The 22,369-nt window shown below is 49.1% G+C and overlaps 1 protein-coding gene across 2 annotated transcripts in view; it reads left to right on the forward strand.

The window, feature by feature from the left end:
* The window catches only part of CASQ2 (calsequestrin 2), a 57,096-nt gene that overhangs the window by 11,531 nt on the left and 23,196 nt on the right, over nucleotides 1-22,369 (forward strand). For both annotated transcript variants that reach the window (XM_054043372.1, XM_054043362.1), the window contains exons 2-6: nucleotides 6,837-6,921; nucleotides 8,896-8,996; nucleotides 12,542-12,653; nucleotides 13,935-14,008; nucleotides 21,577-21,707. In XM_054043372.1, coding sequence (XP_053899347.1) covers nucleotides 6,837-6,921; nucleotides 8,896-8,996; nucleotides 12,542-12,653; nucleotides 13,935-14,008; nucleotides 21,577-21,707 — 503 coding nt within the window. The remainder of the gene's footprint in view (nucleotides 1-6,836; nucleotides 6,922-8,895; nucleotides 8,997-12,541; nucleotides 12,654-13,934; nucleotides 14,009-21,576; nucleotides 21,708-22,369) is intronic.

A 22,369-nucleotide genomic window follows, 5' to 3' on the forward strand; every position in this document is an offset into this window, starting at 1 on the left:
CAGGTTCCAGCTCAGGGAGCCTCTAGTCAGCAGCCAAGGTCTGTTCCCTTTTCCCTGTGCCTTTCCTTACCTTCTGGCTCTCCACTATTCTCTGTGCTTGCCAGCCTCATCACAACTCCCTTCTCCCAGAGAGTAACCATAGGCTAACTGCTGCTATAACATCAAACATCCCTCCCAAGGAGTGACTACAGACACTTCCCTGCAGCCTCTCTGCTATCAGTTCCCTGGCTTTATAAAAGCCAGGCCTGTTCCCACACAGGTGAGCTTCCCCTAATTAGGGCTTTCCTCTCAGCCTTCAATCTCCCAGCTTGCAGGCTAATTGGCCCAGCTGGCCTCCATTAACCCCTCCAGGGTAAGTGTAGGGTGAACACCCCATCACACTCCCCCGAAGGTCCAAATTCATCACCCCTGTCCATCCCTGCCGGTCGGGGGGAGCTGAGAAATGCTAGCATTACAGTTAGTGTGGCCCTGCCAGGCATGAGGCCAAGGGAAGTTCAGGCCACAAAACAAGCTGCCACCCTACAATGGGAAGCAGACAAAGCTGAGATTTCCCCAGGGCTTCCCCCACCTTCCCTTGGCTTCTCTGCCATTTGCGAAAAAAACTGACATAAAATACAAGCCTCAGCATGAGCATTAATATTTCCATCAGAATTATAATCATCCCTCTCTGCGAAGTGAAGGGAGAATGGTCAGCTGCAGAGCTCAAGAACTGCCTTCCTCACAGTCTGCCCAGACAGGATGCCTCTCTGCCCCTTCTCTAGTCTACCCAACCTCACTTTTGCTATTATACATCCTGAGATTTTGGAAACAGCCTTGAGGGCCTTATTAATCACCCAAAAGCTTTCAGCTCCAAAGCCTAAGCCCAAGTAGGTACAGAGAGCTCTCCCTTAGGCCCCAACAGCTCTGGAAAGGAGATGTTTCCTCTCCCTGCGTGAGACAGAGATTCATGTTGCTGTTATTCCAGCTGTCAGTGATTCAGACTCATAGACTTTAAAGCCAGAAGGGACCATCATGATCATCTCAGTCTGGCCTCCTGCACATCACAGGTCTCAGAACTTCACCCTCCCAACATAGGCGCCAACTTTTCCCGGCACCGGTGGGTGCTCGAGCCCCCCCAGCCCTGCCCCAACTCCACCCCTGCCCTGCCCCCTCCTACCCCCATTCCAACCCCTTCCTCAAAGTCCCCCCGCAACTCGGCCCCCTCCCTGCCCCTATTGGACCCTTTCCCCAAATTCCCGCCCCGGCCCCACCTCTTCCCCGAGTGCGCTGTGTTCCCACTCTTCCCCCCTACCTCCCAGCACTTCCCGTGCAAAACAGCTGTTTCACCGCGCAAGTGCTGGGAGCCAGGGGGAAAAGCGGAGACGCAGCGCACTCAGGGGAGTAGGCGGACCTGAGCTGGGGCAGGGGGGCAGGGTGGGGAGCTGCCAATGGGAGCAGAGCACCCACCAATTTTTCCCCATGGGTGCTCCAGCCCCGGAGCACCCACAGAGTCGGCGCCTATGCCTCCCAATCCTGTAATAGATCCCTAACTTCTGGCTGAGTTACTGACATCCTCAAACCATTATTTAAAGACAGTTAAGTCCAGTTCTTCCAAGACAGCCTTTTTCCTCCCCCTGACCATGCAGCTGTTATAGCCAAATTTCTCGCTGTTGAAGCAGACACCATGACAAGGGCTCGGGTGGGCCAAACCTTCAAGGGATCTGCTTTTAAAAGGCAGGGCAGAGATGGCTGTGTTCGCGCATTAGAGCCCCCTCCCTCCCACGGTCCTGAGCCAAAAGGATTGTCGAAGTTAGAAACATTATCTGTATTCAAATCCCACTGGAATCAGAAAATACTGTAAGTGGATACATAAATGCCAGATACTGTATAAAGCAGGGGCAGCCAGCCAAGGTGCTGTGTCTCTGGCATTCTCTGTGCTCTGATATTTGATGGTGGATCAAATGCAGTGGCACGGAGAAGGCCATACCTAGGCAATGCATCAGACTCCCCCAACCAGCTGGGGTTAGGGCAAGGGCAGTCAGGCTGGTCAGTTCCTGTGTAGCTGGCATTACGGAGAGATTCCCCAGTGCGGGACTCTGGAGTGCCGCACATGGGCACATGCTGTACAGCATACCTGACGTTATCTCAGTGTGACTGTCCCAGCAGAGCAGTCTGTTTGCCTGCATAACTCCCTGCTCAGTGCTCGCACACTGGCATATTAATACATACCCTCACAGAAACACTGCCAAACACACATACCCACAGAGAGAGACACGTCCAGAACTATTCCCCCACACACAACACATACCCTAATAGACCCAGCTCCAAACACACATGCACACACAGAATTCCTATCACACATACACACCTCCAGCCATACTTTCCCCCTCACAAACTCTAACAAACACATATGCACACACTATCTCTCTCTCTCTCACACACACACATACACACACACTGTCCTACCACAGAGGCTCTGATCCCATCTCCCACATTTTCCTACACACACTTACCCCAACCACCCATGCTCACAGTCGCACTCACCCCGCTGCCTGTGCCATGCCCCCACAAAAACTCAACCCCATTCACCCAACCACTCTTATACCCGAACGCTCATGTACACATGTGCCTATTCACAATCCCATCACGCAAACACCCTCGCTCACCCACACCCCCTCACACACACCCCCCGTCCATGTGCACATAGCAGGTGTTTACACCTCAAAAGATGGAGACACATTTCAGAGCCCAGTTAAAGGCCTTTAGACACACCAGCCCAGATCCCAGTGTGTGGGGCCAAGGAGTGTTTGGCTGATAATAGCCATAGTCTTAGTTTCTTGGGCTGAACATATTTTATCTCAGTGCTCTCCTCTGGTCACAGGGCAGGCAGGGGCTCGAGTGCTGGACTCGGGGCCTGAAGAAACTGTTATTGGTCTATCAAACGTCCTCACTGTGGCAATCTGCTTACAATACTGAGTATTGCTCAGGAACCTCATACACTCCAGTGCTCACCATTCCTGTGTTCAGCAAAGAGGTTCTCTGGATAGGCAGCCCCTCATAACATGGAACAGGAAGGGATTTCATCCGCCACAGACCTCTGCTTAGCTGGCTAAGTACCCTAAAAGAGGGTTTAATCTTCCTCTGAATTATCAATTGCTACTACCAGATGCCTAATGCGGGTTTACATGGACAAATGGTCTGAACCAGTAGGGTAGGAGGTGGGGCACCTGGCTAGTGAGACCAATGTTCTCAGCCAGTATAGCGGAAGGTAGAATAAGGGAAATAAGAATTAAGTGCCCTAAGGATATACTCCACTATGACAGAATTCTTTATGTTTTTCTGTATACAAATGGTAACCATAAACTTTCAGTCTGCTATCTGTCTTAAATAAGGAAAACAACAAAACAAGAAAGAACAAAAATAAAGTCTCCATGAAAGAGAGCCCAGTGAGTGTCTCCTTTGTAACATGCTGCATCAACTCTGCCTCACAAAATGGCAGCTTCCTTCACCAAGGACAAACCCCAGGAAGTTGTAAAGAGGAAACAAAATCAGAATAGTTATATGACTAGCTACACTACAAAGGGGAGGACTAGGGTGACCAGACAGCAAGTGTGAAAAATCAGGATGGGGGTGTGGGGTAATAGGAGCCTATATAAGAAAAAGACTCAAAAATCAGGACGGTCCCTATAAAATCGGGACATCTGGTCACCCTAGGGAGGACTGGGGGTGAAGAAACTGGAGCAGGCCTGGGAACATATGCTTTGGGGGAATGGGAAGCATAGGTGTGAGGGGTGGGGGGATGGACCTGGGGGCACATTGTTAGGGTTAAGGGAGTGAGAAGGCAGGGTGTGGGGAGGGGATGTCCTTTGGAGCAAGGGGGAGTCTGATTGTAAGAGTGGGGTGGTAGTCGAGGACATATTTTGTGGGGGAAAGGAGAGCATAAGAGTAAGGAAGTGGGGTGCAGGCATGGGAGCACTTACTTTGTGGAAGGGGAGAAGAGAAGGAAAATTTCACAAATAATTGTATTTCCCATTGTCCAAGCAAAGCATCTAACAGCTTAGCCATTAAAGTGCCTCGTTTTGCCCTAAAATTTTGGCAAAGGGTTTAACTGCTGCCAATGAATGGTGATGACTTAACCACACATCCCTAATGAGAGACTCGGGTTCTGTAGCCAGCGTTTATCTTTCTTAATCTCCTGTCACCCTTGGGTTCAGACACAGGCTATTTATAGGAGGGAGGTTAGCATGCTGCACTTCTAAGGGCGGCAGCAGCTCAGAGCTATTGTGTGACATTCAAACTAGCCGGGAGGCGGGGTGTGGAGAGCACAGGATGCCCACAATGCTAGGCCCTGAAATGGGCCTTGCATCACTCATAAATCATGCCACAATATGCCTGAAGGTTTTCTTTCTCCATCCAGTCTTGTGGTGGCGTCCAAATGTAGCCATGTCCTAATAGGGGCATCCCTTTCCTACAAGCCATGGAGCTCCGTTCCTTGGGTCATAATGTTCCTCAAATACCAGTATGCAGAAAAAAGAGCTGTGGGGTTTTGTGGCGGTGAGCTGCCTTGTGACACATTCCTGGCCATGCCTCCTCCTTCCCCTGGCATACCCTCTGCCACACACACACATACACACGGATCTGCCCTCAGCACGCACCCTGAAGCAGCAGCTCTTGTGAAGGCAAAGAGGCCCATGCACCAGAAGTATTCTCCAGGGGCAGGGCTTTCCAGCTGCTTTGCAGCCTCTTCGTGTCATTGGCACTGGTAGGGTCTGGGGCATTCTCTGTGGCAGAGTCAAAAAGGCTTGTCACTTGGGAGCTGGGACTGGGTGGGACTGGAGGTGGCCATGCAGTGGAGCGAGCTATGCTTAGTCATTAGAAGCCATTTCCTGTGCTATCTCAGCCAATTTGTACTGGGATTTTGTTTGTCTTGTTGCCAGTATCCAGCTGGCCTCTGAAGTTAATTGAAACAGCCTGACTGGCTAATCTGGATCCAGTGACATCATAGCTCTCTGCTTCCCACAGCACCATATCTCTCCCAAACGGCTGAAGCATGTTTGCGTTGAACACTCCTGAGCTTCTGGTTCATTCAGGAGAGACAGTGACAAAGGGGGCAGAGAGTGGAGATGAAAAGAAAAACCCCTAGTGACCAAGAGGAGCAGCAAGAGAGGCAGACAGCCATACAAGCTATTCTAGGAGATAAGGCACTGGTCTGTATTTCAGGGTTCTTCTCAGCTCATGCCCCAGCTCTGCCACTGACTACTATGTGACCTTAGGCAAGTCATTTCATCTCTCTGCATCTCTGTTTCCCCTACATGTGTCCTGAGCAAAGCAATGACTTGGGCAGAGTTTGTCTTTGCAGTGAGCTTGGCCCCCAAGTTTCCGATTGTTATCTGCTGCTTACTGTGAGTAGAAATGTATGGGTTAAAATAAGTGGGTTCCCCTCTGCGTGGTGCTATAGGCTGGGGACTATGTGTTTTATATCAATGCAAATGGATCTTTTTTCAACGGTGCCTCCCTGATTCGGGCTGTGAGCCTTCTCCCAACACCTGACTATCTGAGAGTAGTTAGCAGCAGATACTATCTTAAGCCAACCCAGGTCTGTGAGCGAGTGGGATGAGATCCAGTCACTGTGCCCTATGGGTAGCATACCTCAGCCAAGAAATGGCAAGTGATATGATCCACACATCAATTCTGCCCAGAAAGCAGAATGTGGGTCACTTGTCACTATGGTGCTGTCCTGGTTGGTCCTGATGACTTTTAACTGTCTTTTGGTGTTCATTTGAAAGACAAGGCGGGTGAGGTAATATCTTGTATTAGACCAACTGCTGTTGGTGAGAAGGACATACTTTTGAGCCACACAGAGCTCTTCCTCCCACCTGGAAGAGGTGCTTAGATCGTCACAGCTAAATACAAGATTGAACAGACTGTTTGGCATAAGTAATTAACACATATTCTAAGGGACCATTCAAGGTGAAGTGTCCTGTAGTCATAGGACAAAAAGGGGGAGTTAGTGGGTTACAGATCGTTGTAATAAACCATAAATCCAGTGTCTTTATTGAGGCCATGATTTTTAGTATTTAGCAGAGTTATGAATTTAGGCTCCCAGGCTCATCTTTTGAAGGTGCTGTGCAGGGTTCCTTTGCGGATGAGGCCTGAGAGGTCAGACACAGAGTGCTCACCCACAGGTGATAGGGTGTTTTTGTCTTTTAGCATTTTCCTGTGTGAGTTCATCAAGAGCATATTGTCCTCATTTCACCCACATAATTGTTATTGGGCATTTAGATAGGGTGACCAAATGGCAAGGGTGAAAAATCGGGACAGGAGGTGGGGGGTAATAGGCGCCTATACAAGACAAAGCCCTGAATGTCAGGACTGTCCATATAAAATTGGGATATCTCATCACCATACATTTAGTGCACGGATGAAGTAAACCACATGTGTAGGACCCCTGGAGCTTGAAAGATGAGTTGTGGGGATTGTTGATCATTGTAACAGATGCAGTGGAGATATGTCTGCAGGTTTTGTATCCGTTTTCTGGCAGGGTCTCGTGCCGCTTTGAATTGATGTGTCCTGGTCTGTGGGGAGCTTGCTTATGATGAGCTTGGCGAGGTTGGGGGGCATTGTTTGAAGGCCAGAAGACAGGGGTCAGGAAAGATTTCTTTCAGGATGGAGTTCCCATTGAGTATGGGTTGTAATTGTTTGATGATACCCCTTAGGGTTCCAGTATGGTGCGGTAGGTGCCAACTAGGGGTGTGCGGTCAGATGGGGGTTTATTTTGGTATTGAAGTAGGTTCTCTCGGGGTATTTGGGTGGCCTATGTTCATGGCATTTATGTTCCTGTCTGGGTTCTCCTACAGCTGGCTGCCCAGGTCCTGGAAACTAAAGGTTTCGGCTTCGGGTTTGTGGATTCCAAGAAAGATGCAAAAGTTGCCAAAAAGCTGGGTAAGTTTCATCTCTAAAATCTCTGAAAACATACACAGAGCACATGGGAAAGGTACCACACTGACAGCCCTGGAGAGGGCAACCAACTCATTATCCACAGGACAGAACGGTAGTGACAGCTTTCCACATGCATGCTGCCCCACCCAGCTCTAAGGGAATCATTCACTGTGTAAGGGCCAGAGGGGAGTTCAGGATCCATGATCCTTTCCCCCTTTTAGCTTCCCTTGCTGAGACTGCCAACAAAGAAGCCAGTCCTTGCTATTTGTGATGGCTGGATGGAGACTCACAATTCATTTAACAGAGCGTTGTCAGAGGGTAACAACCCTCCAATTCCCTTAAAGGACTAATGGACTTAATATATTTGTCCTGTCCAGGAGGGGGCTGGGCAGTACAGAACATCCATTTCTGGGGGGAAATGCAGGACTGGGGCGTGTGGGGGTCACCCTGCAGTATAACCCAGGCTGGTGAGAGCCAGGGTGTGGCTTGCATGTGGAAGGCTGTTTGTGAGCAGCCCAGATAGGAGCTACTTCAGCAAGGCATTGTAAGGCACCCCAGGTTGCAGGGCAGGGGTGACAGCCCCCCACTGATCCAGACTATACCCTGGTATATCACAGTGGTGTGCAGTCAGTCCTGCACTGAGCCAGATTTGAAGTAGTGATGTAGAGCTGAAACTTTCCGTAGCATATCACCAGTCCCCAGGAAATCATCCAGTCCCTTAATACATCCCAAGCTCTTCCTGGAAGATCCTCCCCTCCCCCAAAGAAGATGGGCACCCATCCACTTATGACTATGCTCAGGCACTGTTAGACTTTTTTTTTCCTGTCCATTTTCTCTCTCTTGTTCTTTCTTTTCAAACTCTTTTTTCTCTGCCTCTGAGCATGGTGGTGGTTTTGGGTTTTTTTTGTGGCTCTCCTTCCTGCACCCCACTTAGCAGGAGGCTACAAACTGCTTCGGATAGGAGCATTCACTGGTGGCAGGTTGCAGCTCAGTTGAATGTTACAAGAGCAGAGGAGAATAGCTAGATTCTGTAGCCTGCTTCTTGAGCCTGCAGTTCTATACAAGTGAGCACTCCTATGGTTCTCTACATTAGGGGCTACTATGGGAGGAGAGGGAACGGGACGGGCTCTCAAGAAGCCAGTCATTGCATTACTTCATGGTTGTGGGAGCATACTTATATTGGGAATGGTAGATCTGGAGTCATGCTACTTTCTTCACCCCCAGTGTTCTTCTCTGTCCCCTGCCCCCTAGACTACTTGTGATCACCCCTACAGGGGCTTGCCTCTCTAGTTGTGAAATATTGCCATCCCTAAAATGGATTCAAACTGATGACCTACTATAAGAGGTGTAAGGTTGCTGCATTCCACCCCAGAAGTGGCTGCATTTCAGGGGTGGGTGATATTTTTATATCTAGTCTGTGAAGCACTTTGGAATCCATCTATATACATGGTGCCACACAAACATAAGCTAGGCCGAGGTGAGTCTTAGAGAGTTTGAGACTCACTTTGGCTTATTGCTTAGTTCTTATTTTATACAGACTTGGCACAACCATCTCTAGGGATCCACCCACAACCATGAAGTCTAGATCCCAGATCTGAATCCAAACCAATTTTCTGAAAGTTCTGGGGTGTTTGGTTTTGGAACACCAGTTAGAGCCCAAGATTATTTATTTGTATTATTTGCTTAGCAAAATTCTTGCACTTTAAAGCGAAAGAAGCCCAAGTCATGAAGCTCACATCTGAATCAGAAACTGAACTTTCTCAAAGTTTGAGAGAAAACTGATCCAAGGTTCCAGATCCGGCCTGTCCCTAGTTGTGACGTCTCTCAGCGGATAGATCAGATTTGTTTCCCACAGGGAACTTTCACTGGCAAGTAGGCACACGCAGCTGGGCTGCTAACCATATTTTCCCAGAATGCACCATTAACCCTTTCTGTAGCATACTGACCATGTTGCGTCTCTTCATCCCCTTCTTCCAGGCTTGGATGAAGAAGGAAGCCTCTATATCTTCAAAGAGGAGCGTATGATTGAATTTGACGGGGAACTGGCTGCAGATGTCTTGGTTGAATTCCTCCTGGACGTAAGCACAGATAAGATCAGAACTGGGCAAATACTTCCAAAATGTTTTTGCAAATATTTGCCACAAATGAGCTTCAGCCCTATTTGCAACTCCTTCTTGTCTGAAAACATGACTTAATTACCCCACACCCTTTTGTATGTCACAGACGAGGGACCTGACTTCAGTTGGGGAAACAGTTGAACCGCAGGCCCTGTTTAAAGATAAAACTGTAATGGGGGCTGGCAGCTAATTTTCTGGGATAGCAGGAAAAACTCCATCTCTGCCTAAAACCAGGGTAAGTTACAGGAGACCAGAAGTTGGTGGCAAGAGATATGGTGCAGGGCCTGGTTTATAACAGCTTACTGCATGGATGGTAGTGAAGCTACTTTTAATTTACATTAAGTAAATTAGGCAAGAATCAGGCCCACAATATGTGCATCCCACTTGTCCTCAGCTTCTCATCTGGAAGATGGCACATCCGTCAGCATTATGCTGGGTTACTGAGTCAGTACTAGGGTGACCAGATGTCCCGATTTTATAGGGACAGTCCTGATTTTTGGGTCTTTTTCTTATATAGGCTCCTATTACCTCCCACCCCCGTCCCCATTTTTCACATTTGCTGTCTGGTCACTCTAATCAGTACAGGCTTGCAGGGAACAATGCTGCATATTGGCTTCCCACCAGAAGGATGCTACTTCCGATATTGCTCCAGGGCTGGGCTCAGGGTAGGGACAGGGTCTCTGCTTTGGTGTGATAATGATTCTATGGCAACGACTTTGTGGCCCCCCAGCACTTTGCTATCATCAATAGCTGTTATAGGGTTCATATCCTCTGTCGGACAACCACTAGAGGGTCCTATAGTAACAAACACTGGAGCTGTTCTGGTTTTCCAGCTACTTTCTAGTAGGAGATAGCAAACACACATGATGTACACCCAAGCGTCATTATGTAGCACAAGTCGCTTGGTATGATGTTTTGTTTGATGTATTTTGACATGTGCATATAAAACATATGCAGTGACAAAAGAGAACAAAGATCTTCTCTTCTCTCAAGAGGTGCCTTGTAATAAAGAAAATCCCAAACAAACAAGGGACAAGAATGACAGAAAATATCTAGTGTGTGAGCAGAATTGTCCCTTAAGAAAATGGGCCCAATTCTCTCTCATACAGCTTTTATACTGATCTCTCTCAGTAGATAAAGGGGGGAGGGATAGCTCAGTGCTTTGAGCATTAGCCTGTTAAACCCAGGGTTGTGAGTTCAATCCTTTAGGGGGGCATTTAGGGATCTGTGGCAAAAATCTGTCTAGGGATTGGTCCTGCTTTGAGCAGAGGGTTGGACTAGATGACCCTTCCAACCCTGGTATTCTATGATTTCCAGTGCAGTCACTTCTGATTTACACCAGTGTCATTGAGAGGGCAATCAGACCAATCCTTTCCTTGTCTGTGGCAGCTTAAGAAATCAAAGGCTGAGGTATGCATTAGACTTGGGTTTGAGCTGCAGACAGGTCTGGAACCCCTTCTTCCCTCAGAACTTGATTTGATATAACCCACTGCACAGATAGGGTCAGCCATAAAAATTCAGATTCAGATCCAAACTTTCCAGAAGTCTCTGGTAGTGTTAGGCCTAACTCTGACTTGCCTTTGAAATTACATTGTCACCCAGCATCATTTATTTGTTTACAATGTCTTCCCCCTTTAGCCTCAACCATTTGCACTAAAGGAATTCAAATAACCTCATGTTGATAATCAATAGTTTGTCAATGTAAAGGAGCAGACTCACGCCTGCAGGCGCCTCCTGCTGGTCATCCAGGGAATTAGCTCTCCAGCCTCTGGAGCACCCTCTACAGGATGGTGATCCACCTGTCCTCTCCTTCTCAGCTCCCATGTCCCTCCCAGGACCCCAGTGCCCCTTGCTCTGGGTGCTGCCCCCCTGGCAGTACCCACACACTAGGTCTCCCCTCCCAGGGGAACCCCCACCCACTATCCCCACCTTGCCTCAGCACTAGCCCACTGCCAGTCACCAACTAGCCCCCGCTCCCTGGGGCAGACTGCAGGACAGACCACACATCACTGGCAAGGGGGGTTTGGACCTGCTGCCCTGGACTGCCCTCTGCAACCCCCAGTACCCCTTGGCCTTCCACTAGGCCACAGCCTGGGGCTTTCCAGGCTAGAGCTCCCCAGCCCTGCTCCACTCAGGTATACTATCCCTAGCTTGCTGCAGCCAGGCCCTTCTCTCTCTGAGTGCAGAGAGAGACTGCTAAGCATCTGGCTGCCCTGGCCTTTATAGGGCCAGATGAGTCTGTTTGGGGCGTGGCCGCAGCTGCAGCCACTTCCCCCAATCAGCTCAGCCTAAAGGCTGCTTTCTCCAGCCACAGCCCCCTCTGGACCGGAGCGGGGTTACCACCCCGCTACAGTCAATAATCAATAACCAATAATTGGTAGGAATTTTAACTGTGATTATATATTTAGTGAGAAGTGTTCTCTCCAGTTCAGATGAGTTTAATAATAACAGACCTCTGATAAGTCAGCTTTGATTGTATTTATTAATCAAACAGTTAAGAAAAACAGTATATACACAGGGAGGCATACAATTACCAATAGCTGTGGAAGACCTTCCCTGTAGTTTCTAACATCTGACATCCAGTCTGCAGATGATCTTACTTCCCCCTCTGATTTAGGAGCAATCACACCCTTGTTACCCTTATTGTGTGTCATTCTGGTCTTTATCTAATTTCTCTTTCTGGTACATACATCTCCTTACCTGATTTCCAAGGTTCCTTGTTACATTGCAACTTTCCAACTGTATCATCACCTGGTGGCTAGTCAGTGACTATGCCCTTTTTTGGATAATTTCATCCGTTACACATCTTGTGGCTAGCACACTGTAAGAATAGATCTTAAAAATAGCATTCAAAATAAGCGAAGGGTTACTGCACAGTAAAATTCCAGTCTTTGTTAGATATTGTTATCTTAACTGCAACACTATGGGAGTCTTGCTCCCAGGCAAACCTTAAAATCTTTCTTGGCCTATCTTAAGTGTCAACACTCAACCTCATCAACAGCTACTCTCCCAACCACCCCTCCAGCCTCTCTCAGCTGCTGATCACTCATTCCCCCCAACCCAAAGACACCCACCATCCTGCCTCCTAGCACTCATTCCCCCACCCCACCAGGTTCTCTGTGATCCTTTGGGCTGCTGATTGCTTCTTCTGTCTTCCCACAGCAGACCTATTCCTCACCCAGCTATCTGACCATCATACAAAGCCCCTGGAGATGCCCCATTCTGTGGCCAGGTCCCAAATTCTCCCTGTCCACCTTCTCTCTGTCAACCATTCACTTCCCTGGTCCAGCCTTCCTTACTGACAGCTCCCTTTGAGGGTGCTCTCAGCCAACTCGACTGCGGGTTCCTTGCCTCAGGGCTGGGTTGGGAACTGTCGGGGTTGGGTAAGGCTTCTGGCAACAGGGAAGCATGCTAAGACCTCCCCTTTAGGCCCTCTGTAAAAGTAGCCTGTAGAAGGCTGGTGCTGCAAAAGTAGGATTGCTTATCAAATACATTTGTCATGGCAGTTGCTGGAGGACCCAGTGGAAATCATCAACAGCAAGCTGGAGCTACAGGCCTTCGACCGCATTGAGGACGAGATCAAACTCATTGGCTACTTCAAAGGAGAAGACTCTGAACGTGAGATTGACCTGTTCCTTGCTGTAGTCTGGTTGGGCTCTAGGAACAAGGTGGGGGATTCCTGATCAGGGATCTTAAGAGGGGAAGGTGTGCCAGAGAGGATCAAAATCTCTGTCAACAGGTGGAGGTGAGCTGAGAGCACCTGGAAATTTTGATCTGCTCTCTTTGTTTGAGCTTATTCACATGTTAAATAAAACAGCAAAAAACTGTACAGCAAAAGCATAGGTGTTCCAATCCTAATCCCACTGTAGGGTCGTAGGAGCGGCTGTTTCGGAACAAACCATTGACCCATCTACTCTGGTTTCCTATCTCCCTGCCACAAGTCGTCCAGCTAGTCCTGTATCCTGTCTGTAATAATGGTCCATGCCAGATGTTTCAGAGGATGATGAAAACCCTCCAAAACAAAGCACCTATCTGTGCAATGCTTATACTGTAGTGAGGAAGCTGCTCCTGACCCCAGTTGGGGAGCTGATATCAGCTGTCATAGCGGAAACTCCCCTCACCCCCACAGTGAGGGCTAAGGGAGCTTGCATGGACATCCAGGAACTCACTGAAATCATTACCACTAGTTCAGCTGAACAGGACTTTCCAGCTGATGGTACATTTCTCAGACTGAGCTGCAGCTTTGGGTGTGGGAGGGTGGCTGCGGGCACTCTTGTCATCGGTAGGAGTTGGGACCAGGAAATTACCTTGCTCCGTAGGGCTGCTTGGAAAAGTATTTGCATTGCAGCATTGCCTGCTGGGATCTGTAGTTTCCATGGGCTACCCTTCTACAAAGATACCTTGGGAACCTGCAAACATTTATACAAACAATAAATCAGCACCAAATAGTTCTTGTTTGTACGTCCAATAAAGATGAAAAAGGCTCGGTACTGTTATTATCTGCAACATGTTATAATAGCAAAACTTTGCATTGCCCCAGCTCCTTTTGCCCAAGGATCTCAAAACGCTTCACAAACAGCAATGACCTTAGCTTCACAACCTGCCTGAGGGGTGGGTAAGCACCATTATCCCCATTTTATCGATGGAGAGACTGAGGCACAGAGTGGTCAATTGACTTGGGTAAGGCCACACAGCAGCTGAGCCAGGAATAGACCCCAGTTTCCTGACCTCAAGGCACATTCCTTAGCTATAAGAAAGTCCTCCCTTCCCTGCTGCGTATTAACTTGAGTCCTCAGGATCCTGACTGACAAGTTCCACTGGGTTTGTGTAGAGCACAGTTTGGTCAGATACCTTTGGAATCTTTTCTTTAATGCCCTTTTCTGTCATTTCTCCTTTCAGATTACAAGGCATTTGAAGAGGCAGCGGAACACTTCCAACCATACATCAAATTCTTTGCTACCTTTGACAAAGGGGTAAGCATCCGGAAACTCCCTCCTGAGAGCTCACAGTCTCCTTTCTGCACAGCCAAAGTGCAATTCAACTTAGAGTTCAGGATTAGGCTAACAATGACTGAAATCAATGAAGTTAAGATCAGGACTTTCCCAAAGCTCAGCAGATTGGGAGTTTTCAGTCAGGGTTTTGAGAACCTGACTCTAAATTCCGTCCTGAGCCCTGATGCATTACTTGGCCTTGGCAAAGAAAATGCTCTTCTTACTGGAAAACAAGAGGGGCTTCTATCCCCAGCCAAACAAAGCAGTGACCGCTCTGATCTAGGTCGTTGTCTAAACACAAAGCACCAGGTTCCAGAGACTGTTGGCTTCAGTGGGGTTAGACCAGGGATGAATTTGTCCCAAAGAGACAATTCTGCTAGAAGTCTCTGACCTAAATTCAGCGGTGTACATTATACATCAGGTGTAAATTAGTCAGAAAACAGCTGTGACGTCATGTAGCTTGAACCAATTTGGCATTCAATGAGTATATAAAACAAGTGTAACCTGCTCACGGGGAGGGTGGGGGGAGGGGGGCTTGATTCTGGGTTGCATGTGTAAAGTGAACACTTTAGCTATAATTCGGTGATTAATTCTAGTGTATGTGAAAAAAGTAGACCATCCCAATTCTCCAGTAATTTCTACTCCAGACTTGCACACAGCAGTATACTGGGGTGACTGGGGCAGCAAACGTGGGGGCTTTGCACCCACACCCCCATTTCCCTCTGTTCAGTATCGCCAAGTGTCATACATTGGACATGACACATGTCTCTGGCCCTCCCACTCTGTCATGCATTTCCTTAGCCCTGCTGAAATGAACTTCCCCATTCAGCAGGGCTGCAGGGACCAAGTGGCATTTCCCGGGGTTAGCTGTGAGACTGTCACTGAGGACAGGGAGATTGTCTCTCTTCCTCCTCTCCCAGCCAGTGAGGATCCATTGGGAGCAGGAAGCAGAAGGTGGGTGAGTGGAATCACTCCTGCCCCGGTGCCTCTCTAGCAGGAATAGGTTGTGGTACGGGGGCAGGCTAGCATAACAAGGGATGAAGGGAGATGGGGCAGAGTGAGTACTGAAGGAGCGACGGGGACAGAAGGCAATAGCCTTGGAAAGAGACGAGCTGAAAGGGGAAGCAAGTTAATGGGCTGGGGCAGACGAGGAATAATACAGGACTCTGGGGCAACTGTGAATAGCCTCACACATGGGGAGCAATATTAGACAAGAAGGTGCAGTAAGTGTTACACAGTAAGTTGGCAGGTAAAATAGACTCAGCTGTGGAGAGGATCTTTAAAAAAGGGAAGAAGGAGGATCCGGGGAACTACAGGCCAGTCAGCCTCACCTCAGTCCCTGGAAAAATCATGGAGCAGGTCCTCAAGGAATCAATTATGAAACACTTAGAGGAGAGGAAAGTGATCAGGAACAGTCAGCATGGATTCACCAAGGGGAAGTCGTGCCTGACTAACCTAATTGCCTTCTGTGATGAGATAACTGGCTCTGTGGATGAGGGGAAAGCACTGGATGTGTTATTCCTTGACTTTAGCAAAGCTTTTGATATGGTCTCCCACAGTATTCTTGCTGCCAAGTTAAAGAAGTATGGGCTGGATGAATGGACTGTAAGGTGGATAGAAAGCTGGCTAGATCGTCGCGCTCAACGGGTAGTGATCAATGGCTCCATGTCTAGTTGGCAGCCGATTTCAAGCGGAGTGCCCCAAGGGTCGGTCCTGGGGTCGGTTTTGTTATCTTTATTAATGATCTGGAAGATGGTGTGGACTGCACTCTCAGCAAGTTTCCAGATGACACTAAACTGGGAGGCGTGGTAGATACACTGGAGGGTAGAGATCGGATACAGAGGGACCTAGACAAATTAGAGGATTGGGCCAAAAAAAACCTGATGAGGTTCAACAAAGACAAGTGCAGAGTCCTGCACTTAGGACGGAAGAATCCCATGCACTGCTACAGACTAGGGACCAAATGGCTAGGTAGCAGTTCTGCAGAAAAGGACCTAGGGGTCAGAGTGGATGAGAAGCTGGATATGAGTCAACAGTGTGCTCTTGTTGCCAAGAAGGCTAACAGCATTTTGGGCTGTATAAGTAGGGGCATTGCCAGCAGATCGAGGAACGTGATCATTCCCCTTTATTCGACATTGGTGAGGCCTCATCTGGAGTACTGTGTCCAGTTTTGGGCCCCACACTACAAGAAGGATGTGGAAAAATTGGAAAGAGTCCAGCGGAGGGCAACAAAAATGATTAGGGGTCTGGAGCACATGACTTATAAGGAGAGGCTGAGGGAACTGGGATTGTTTAGTCTCCAGAAGAGAAGAATGAAGGGGGATTTGATAGCTGCTTTCAACTACCTGAAGGGGGGTTCCAAAGAGGATGGAGCTCGGCTGTTCTCAGTGATGGCAGATGACAGAACAAAAAACAGTGGTCTCAAGTTGCAGTGGGGGAGGTCCAGGTTGGATATTAGGAAACACTATTTCACTAGGAGGGTGGTGAAGCACTGGAATGCGTTACCTAGGGAGGTGATGGAATCTCCTTCCTCGGAGGTTTTTAAGGCCCGGCTTGACAAAGCCCTGGCTGGGATGATTTAGTTGGGAATTGGTCCTGCTTTGAGCAGGGGGTTGGACTAGATGACCTCCTGAGGTCCCTTCCAACCCTGATATTCTATGAGGCCCACCCCAAGAAAGGGAACATTTATCAGCTAGAGGATGAGAAGCACATGGAAATTTTGCCTCCTTGTGGATAGGCAGGTCATGCACCTGCTGGCATTGAGAAGTGCAGTCTCTAGAGACAGACCTGGGAATCAGGATTACTATGTTCTGTCTGCAGCTCAGCACATGAGTCACTATGAAATTTTAGACAAGTGTCTTCATCTCTCTGTGCAGCAGGTCTCCATCTGCAAAATGAAGATAGTAATAATTAAATTACCTGCCTCCCAGTGGGTGTTTGAAGAAATTGATGGTTGTACAGCACTTAGGCCTTGGCTACACTTGCACATGTACAGCGCTGTGAGTTAAACCTGTCTTCGTACAGCTGAGTAGGGAAAGCGCTGCTGTCTGTCCACATTGACAGCTGCCAGCGCACTGTCGTGGCCACATTTGCGGCAATTGCAGTGCCATTGGGAGCAGTGCATTATTGGCAGCTATCCCACAGAGCACCTCTTCCCATTCTAAGAAGAACAGGAGTACTTGTGGCACCTTAGAGACTAACAAATTTATTAGAGCATAAGCTTTCGTGAACTACAGCCCACTTCTTCGGATGCATATAGAATGGAACATATATTGAGGAGATATATATACTCTGAAATCTTCCCATTCTGGCGCCGTGGGTTGTGGGAAGGGGCTGTGGGTGTGGGGGATTCTGGGTCCTGTCCCAACACCCCATGATGCATCGCTTCGCATCCCAGAAATCCCTTTGTTTCCGTCCACCTTTGGCGCCATCTTTCAACGGTTTCTGTGCAGCGCGATCTGTCTGTGGGAAATGGAGTCCGAACTGCTGAGGCGTATGCTGCTGAGTCTCGCCAGCACGTCACATTTGGCTGTTAAACTATTCCTTAAGATCTAAAGTGATAGTGAGAGTGAGGGTGAGGAGTCCGACAATGCTATCGAGCCACGTAACGCGTATGACACGAAACTGCTTGCGGCATTCACGGACATGCTCAGCACCGTGGAACGCTGCTTTTGGGCTCGGGAAACAAGCACTGAGTGGTGGGATCACATCGTCATGGAAGTCTGGGATGACGAGCAGTGGCTGCAGAACTTTCGGATGAGAAAAGCCACTTTCATGGGACTGTGTGAGGAGCTCGCCCCCACCCTGCGGCGCAAGCACACGAGATTGAGAGCTGCCCTGCCAGTGGAGAAGCGGGTGGCTATTGCAATCTAGAAGCTGGCAACTCCAGACTGCTACCAGTTGGTCGCCAACCAGTTTGGAGTGGGAAAGTCAACCGTTGGAATCGTGTTGATGCAAGTTTGCAAGGCCATTAATCGCATCCTACTCAGAAGAACCATGACTCTGGGTAACGTGCAGGAAATAGTGGATGGCTTTGCACAAATGGGGTTCCCTAACTGTGGAGGGGCAATAGATGGGACGCACATTCCTATTCTGGCACCACCCCACCTAGCATCCGAGTACATTAATCGGAAGGGGTATTTCTCTATGGTTCTCCAGGCGCCTGTGGATCACCGTGGGCATTTCATTGACATTAACACAGGCTGGCCAGGAAAGGTGCATGACACACGCAGCTTTCGGAACACTTGGCTGTTCAGGAAGCTGCAAGCCGGGACCTTTTTTCCAGAGCGGAAGATCACGGTAGAGGAAGTTTAAATGCCCATTGTGATCCTTGGAGATCCCGCTTACCCGTTCATGCCATGGCTCATGAAACCCTACACAGGGAGCCTTGACAGCAGCAAGGAACGGTTCAACTACAGGCTGAGCCAGTGCCGAATGACTGTGGAGTGTGCCTTTGGCCGTTTAAAGGGCCGCTGGCGATCTCTGTATGGGAAGCTGGACTTGGCTGAACACAGCATCCCCGTGGTTATATCCGCGTGCTGTGCCCTCCATAATATTTGTGAAGGGAAGGGTGAAAGCTTCACTCAGGCATGGACCTCCGAGGTTGAACACCTAGAGGCTGAATTTGCACAGCCAGAGAGCAGGGCTATTACAGGGGCCCAGCGCAGGGCTGCAAGGATTAGGGATGCCTTGAGAGAGCAATTTGAGGCTGAAAACCAGCAGTGATATCTGGTGCCCTGCACGGGAGTGAAGTGCAGTAGTTCCAATCTTTAGGAATCAGTGTTTGCTAAGCAGATTTGCAGTGCCTGTTGATTTCCTGGGCTAAGGAATCTTTATTTTATGCAATAATAAAGAATGTTTTCAAAGCCAAAAAATCCATGTATTGAAAAGAAAATTTATTTATTGAAAAGAAACACAACTGCTTGGGAATCAGAAAGGGCAAGGGGGTGGAGTGGGGAACGGTACAATCACAGATTCGCGTATGTCCTGTCTGGTGTGCTGTGCAGTGAGTGCTGCACTTCAGGACAGCTATACTGCATGGTGATGGGGGTTGAGTGCAGAGGGTAAGGGTCGTGGTTTTCAGGGCTGGGTGGTGAAGATACTGGTGTTGGAGGCAGCGGGTGGCATGAAGAACATGGAAGTTGGGGAAAGTGGGTTGGAGGTGACAGTGGGGCACAAGGGAAAGAGTTTTGGGACAAGGGCTGTATGGGGGGGGGTGGCGTTTGCGGTACTGCTCCTCTTTCTGCATGGCTACCAGCTCCTGGATAGCGTCTGCTTGGCGCTCCAGGATGCTTATGAGCCTATCAGTGCTTTGCCGCTGGTGCGCTGCGTTTTCCTGGCGGATCCTGCTTTCTCTCTCCCTCCAGTCCTGTGCTTTCTCGTTCTCTTTAATAGATTGCCGCATCACTTCTTGCAGCATGTCTTCTTTGCTTTTTCGCGGTCTCTTCCTGAGTCTTTGCAGTCTCTGAGCAGGCGATAAGAGGGACGGCTGAGGTCTCAAGGTTGATGCAGCTGTATAGGCAAAATGCAACATTTAACAGAGGCACCATTGTTTATACCAGACAGAGTAATGATTCCCCTCGCACTTAAGGAGTAGAAAATACACAGGGTCTACACAATAGCATAATTTTCCCGTCCCAAACAGAGCACACATAACCCACGGGAGCCTCAAAATGGTGAGTAAGGGGGACTGATTGTTTCAGGGCTGCACTGTCCTCTAGGTTTCTGTGCCTAGGGGAGAGCCAACAGCTTCAGGGGGCACCTACACTGAACACTGTCCCAACGTTTTCCACAGGAGTTCGTCCTGGACAATATCTCACTGCTGAGGGTGACCTGGGAAGCAAGGGAGGGTCTTCTACTGCAATGCGGCTTCTGCCCTGGCCCATATGCAGCTTGTCCGTGTGCAGCAATGGTCCCCCTGCCCTTAACGGCACAGTGGTGCGGACACGTTAGCCTGGCTGGGACAAGGACCACAGTGGCTCTCCCGATAAACCTGCGCAAGCGCATTGCACACGTTCTGGATGAGACATTCGAAGAGATTACCGAGGCCGATTACCGCGATGTGATAAATCACATCAATGCACTATTCGGTATCTAGGCATGCATGCCTAACCCTCCTCTCCCAGAGAGCCCACACCGAAAAAATTCCTTCCCGAAAAAAAAAAACGCTTACTGGGAACCTGCTCTTCTGTTTGTTCTCCACCAAGTACCAGCCGCTGCAACTGGCTACCTTCCTCCTGGCTCGAGAAGAGCTCCTGGCTGCATGCCTCCAGGGATTCCGGGGTGTCTCCATCCACTCCACCACCCTCACTCCTGTTTTCCTCCTCCTCCTCCTCCCACCCCGGCTCTGAAGTGTCCATGGTGGTGCTCAGAGTGGAGGTGGGGTTAACCCCAAGTATCGCATCCAGCTCTTTGTAGAATCGGCAGGTTGCGGGGGGAGCACCCAGTGGCCGTTTGCATCGCGGGCTTTGTGGGAGGCACTCCGCAGCTCCTTCACTTTAATCCTGCACTGCAGGGCGTCCCGGTCATGGCCCCTTTTCATCATGTCCTTTGATACCTTCCCGAAGGTATCGTAATTCCTACAGCTGGAGCGCAGCTGGGACTGGACAGCTTCCTCCCCCCAAACACTGATGAGGTCCAGCAACTCGCCATTGCTCCGTGCTGGGGCTCGCTTGGCGCGTGGAGGCATTGTCACCTGGAAAGATTCGCTGATAGCACTCCACGCCACGCAGGGCTGAGCAAACAGGAAGGGGATTTTAAAATTCCTGGGGAATTTTAAGGGAGGGTCACATGGTTGGTTACCTGAGGCCAGGGCAGTAAAGTTTGAACTGATGACCAGAGTGGCTAGAACAGGCATTGTGGGATACTGCAGAATACTTCTGAAGGCCAGTCACAGCGCATTGGGCAGCCACACTGGCGCCGCAGCGGCGGCATAATACACGGTATTCCTCTCGGGGAGGTGGAGTACATGCAGCGCTGCAAACATGGAGATACAGCGCTGCAAATGCCTTGCCAGTGTGGACGGGGAGTGAGTTACAGCGGAGACTTTACAGCACTGTAACTCGCAAGTGTAGCCAAGGCCTTAGAGACGTGTGGATGGGAAAAGGGTTATAAAACACAAATGAATATTCTGCTTATCAAAAACCTGTTCATCACTGCAAACGCAACAGCTTGCAATAGTGCTTCTAAGATCTAGAGATGGTCCCATATCTAAAATTTGGTTCCAGATCAGGATTTTGATTACTCCAGGTTTTAATTTGTCCCTATTATAAGGATAAAGGCCATTTTTGCAATTCAGATGCAGATCCTGGTTTGGATTTGAAAACCAAAGGGTGAGATGTGTGGGCCCAGTTCTGACACAGTGTTTGAGGTCATTACTGTAGAAAGCAGTATTGACAAGGGAAGGATTGGGCTATGTGTGCGACAGATGCCCATTACAAGGTGTGCTCAGAGGACACCACACTCACCACTCCTCTGCAATAGGGAAGACATTTGCTAACCCCGGTGGGTATGTCAGACCTATTCACCTGTAACTTCTGTGATTGCCATAGGTTGCAAAGAAACTAGCTCTGAAGCTGAATGAGGTGGATTTCTACGAGCCATTCATGGATGAGCCAGTTCATGTCCCCGACAAGCCTTACACGGAAGAGGAGCTGGTTGAGTTTGTGAAGGAGCACAAAAGGTACATAGCCTGCTGTTCAGGGACTGGGGGCTTGGGCAGTTGGGACTTGCCTAGGAAGCATGTCACCTCAGGGTTGCTGGTGCCAGTCCAAATCATCTCAATAGTAAGTGAAGGTTACTACTATCTGTTAGCTGCCCAGTGGCCTATGTGACATTAATTTTGTGAGACTGTGCCTAATTCCTAGTGTACAGGTTACAGTGCCTCACAACCAGGCATTCTGAACTAAGGATTAAATGGAGATTGAACTCCCCTCTTCTTCACAGAGGTGGTTCCTCTACGGCAGTGGTTCTCAATCCGCGACCCATGGGCCGCTTGCAGCCCAATCAGCACACAGCTGTGGCCCATGTAGATATACAGGTAGTATATATATTGTGTGGATGTGGCCCACATAACACATAGACCTGCCTATGCAGCCCACAATGGTAAATAGGCTGAGAACCACTGCTCTAGGTCCAGATTGAGACATACTGATAGCAGAGTGTGGAAAGCATGCACTGCTCATGCAGTTCCTTCCTTTGTGGAGAAATAGAAGGCCTCGTTCTCCAGGGCTGTCAAGGCAGCACTAAATGCAGTCCAACCCCACCCCACCCCTGACTATCTTCTGCTCCTGATGTTAGAAATGACCCATCAGCACGTGTACTGAGCTAAGACCACGGTGCATT

Source organism: Malaclemys terrapin, chromosome 1 (genome assembly GCF_027887155.1).
Source record: "Malaclemys terrapin pileata isolate rMalTer1 chromosome 1, rMalTer1.hap1, whole genome shotgun sequence".
NCBI lineage: Eukaryota > Metazoa > Chordata > Testudines > Emydidae > Malaclemys > Malaclemys terrapin.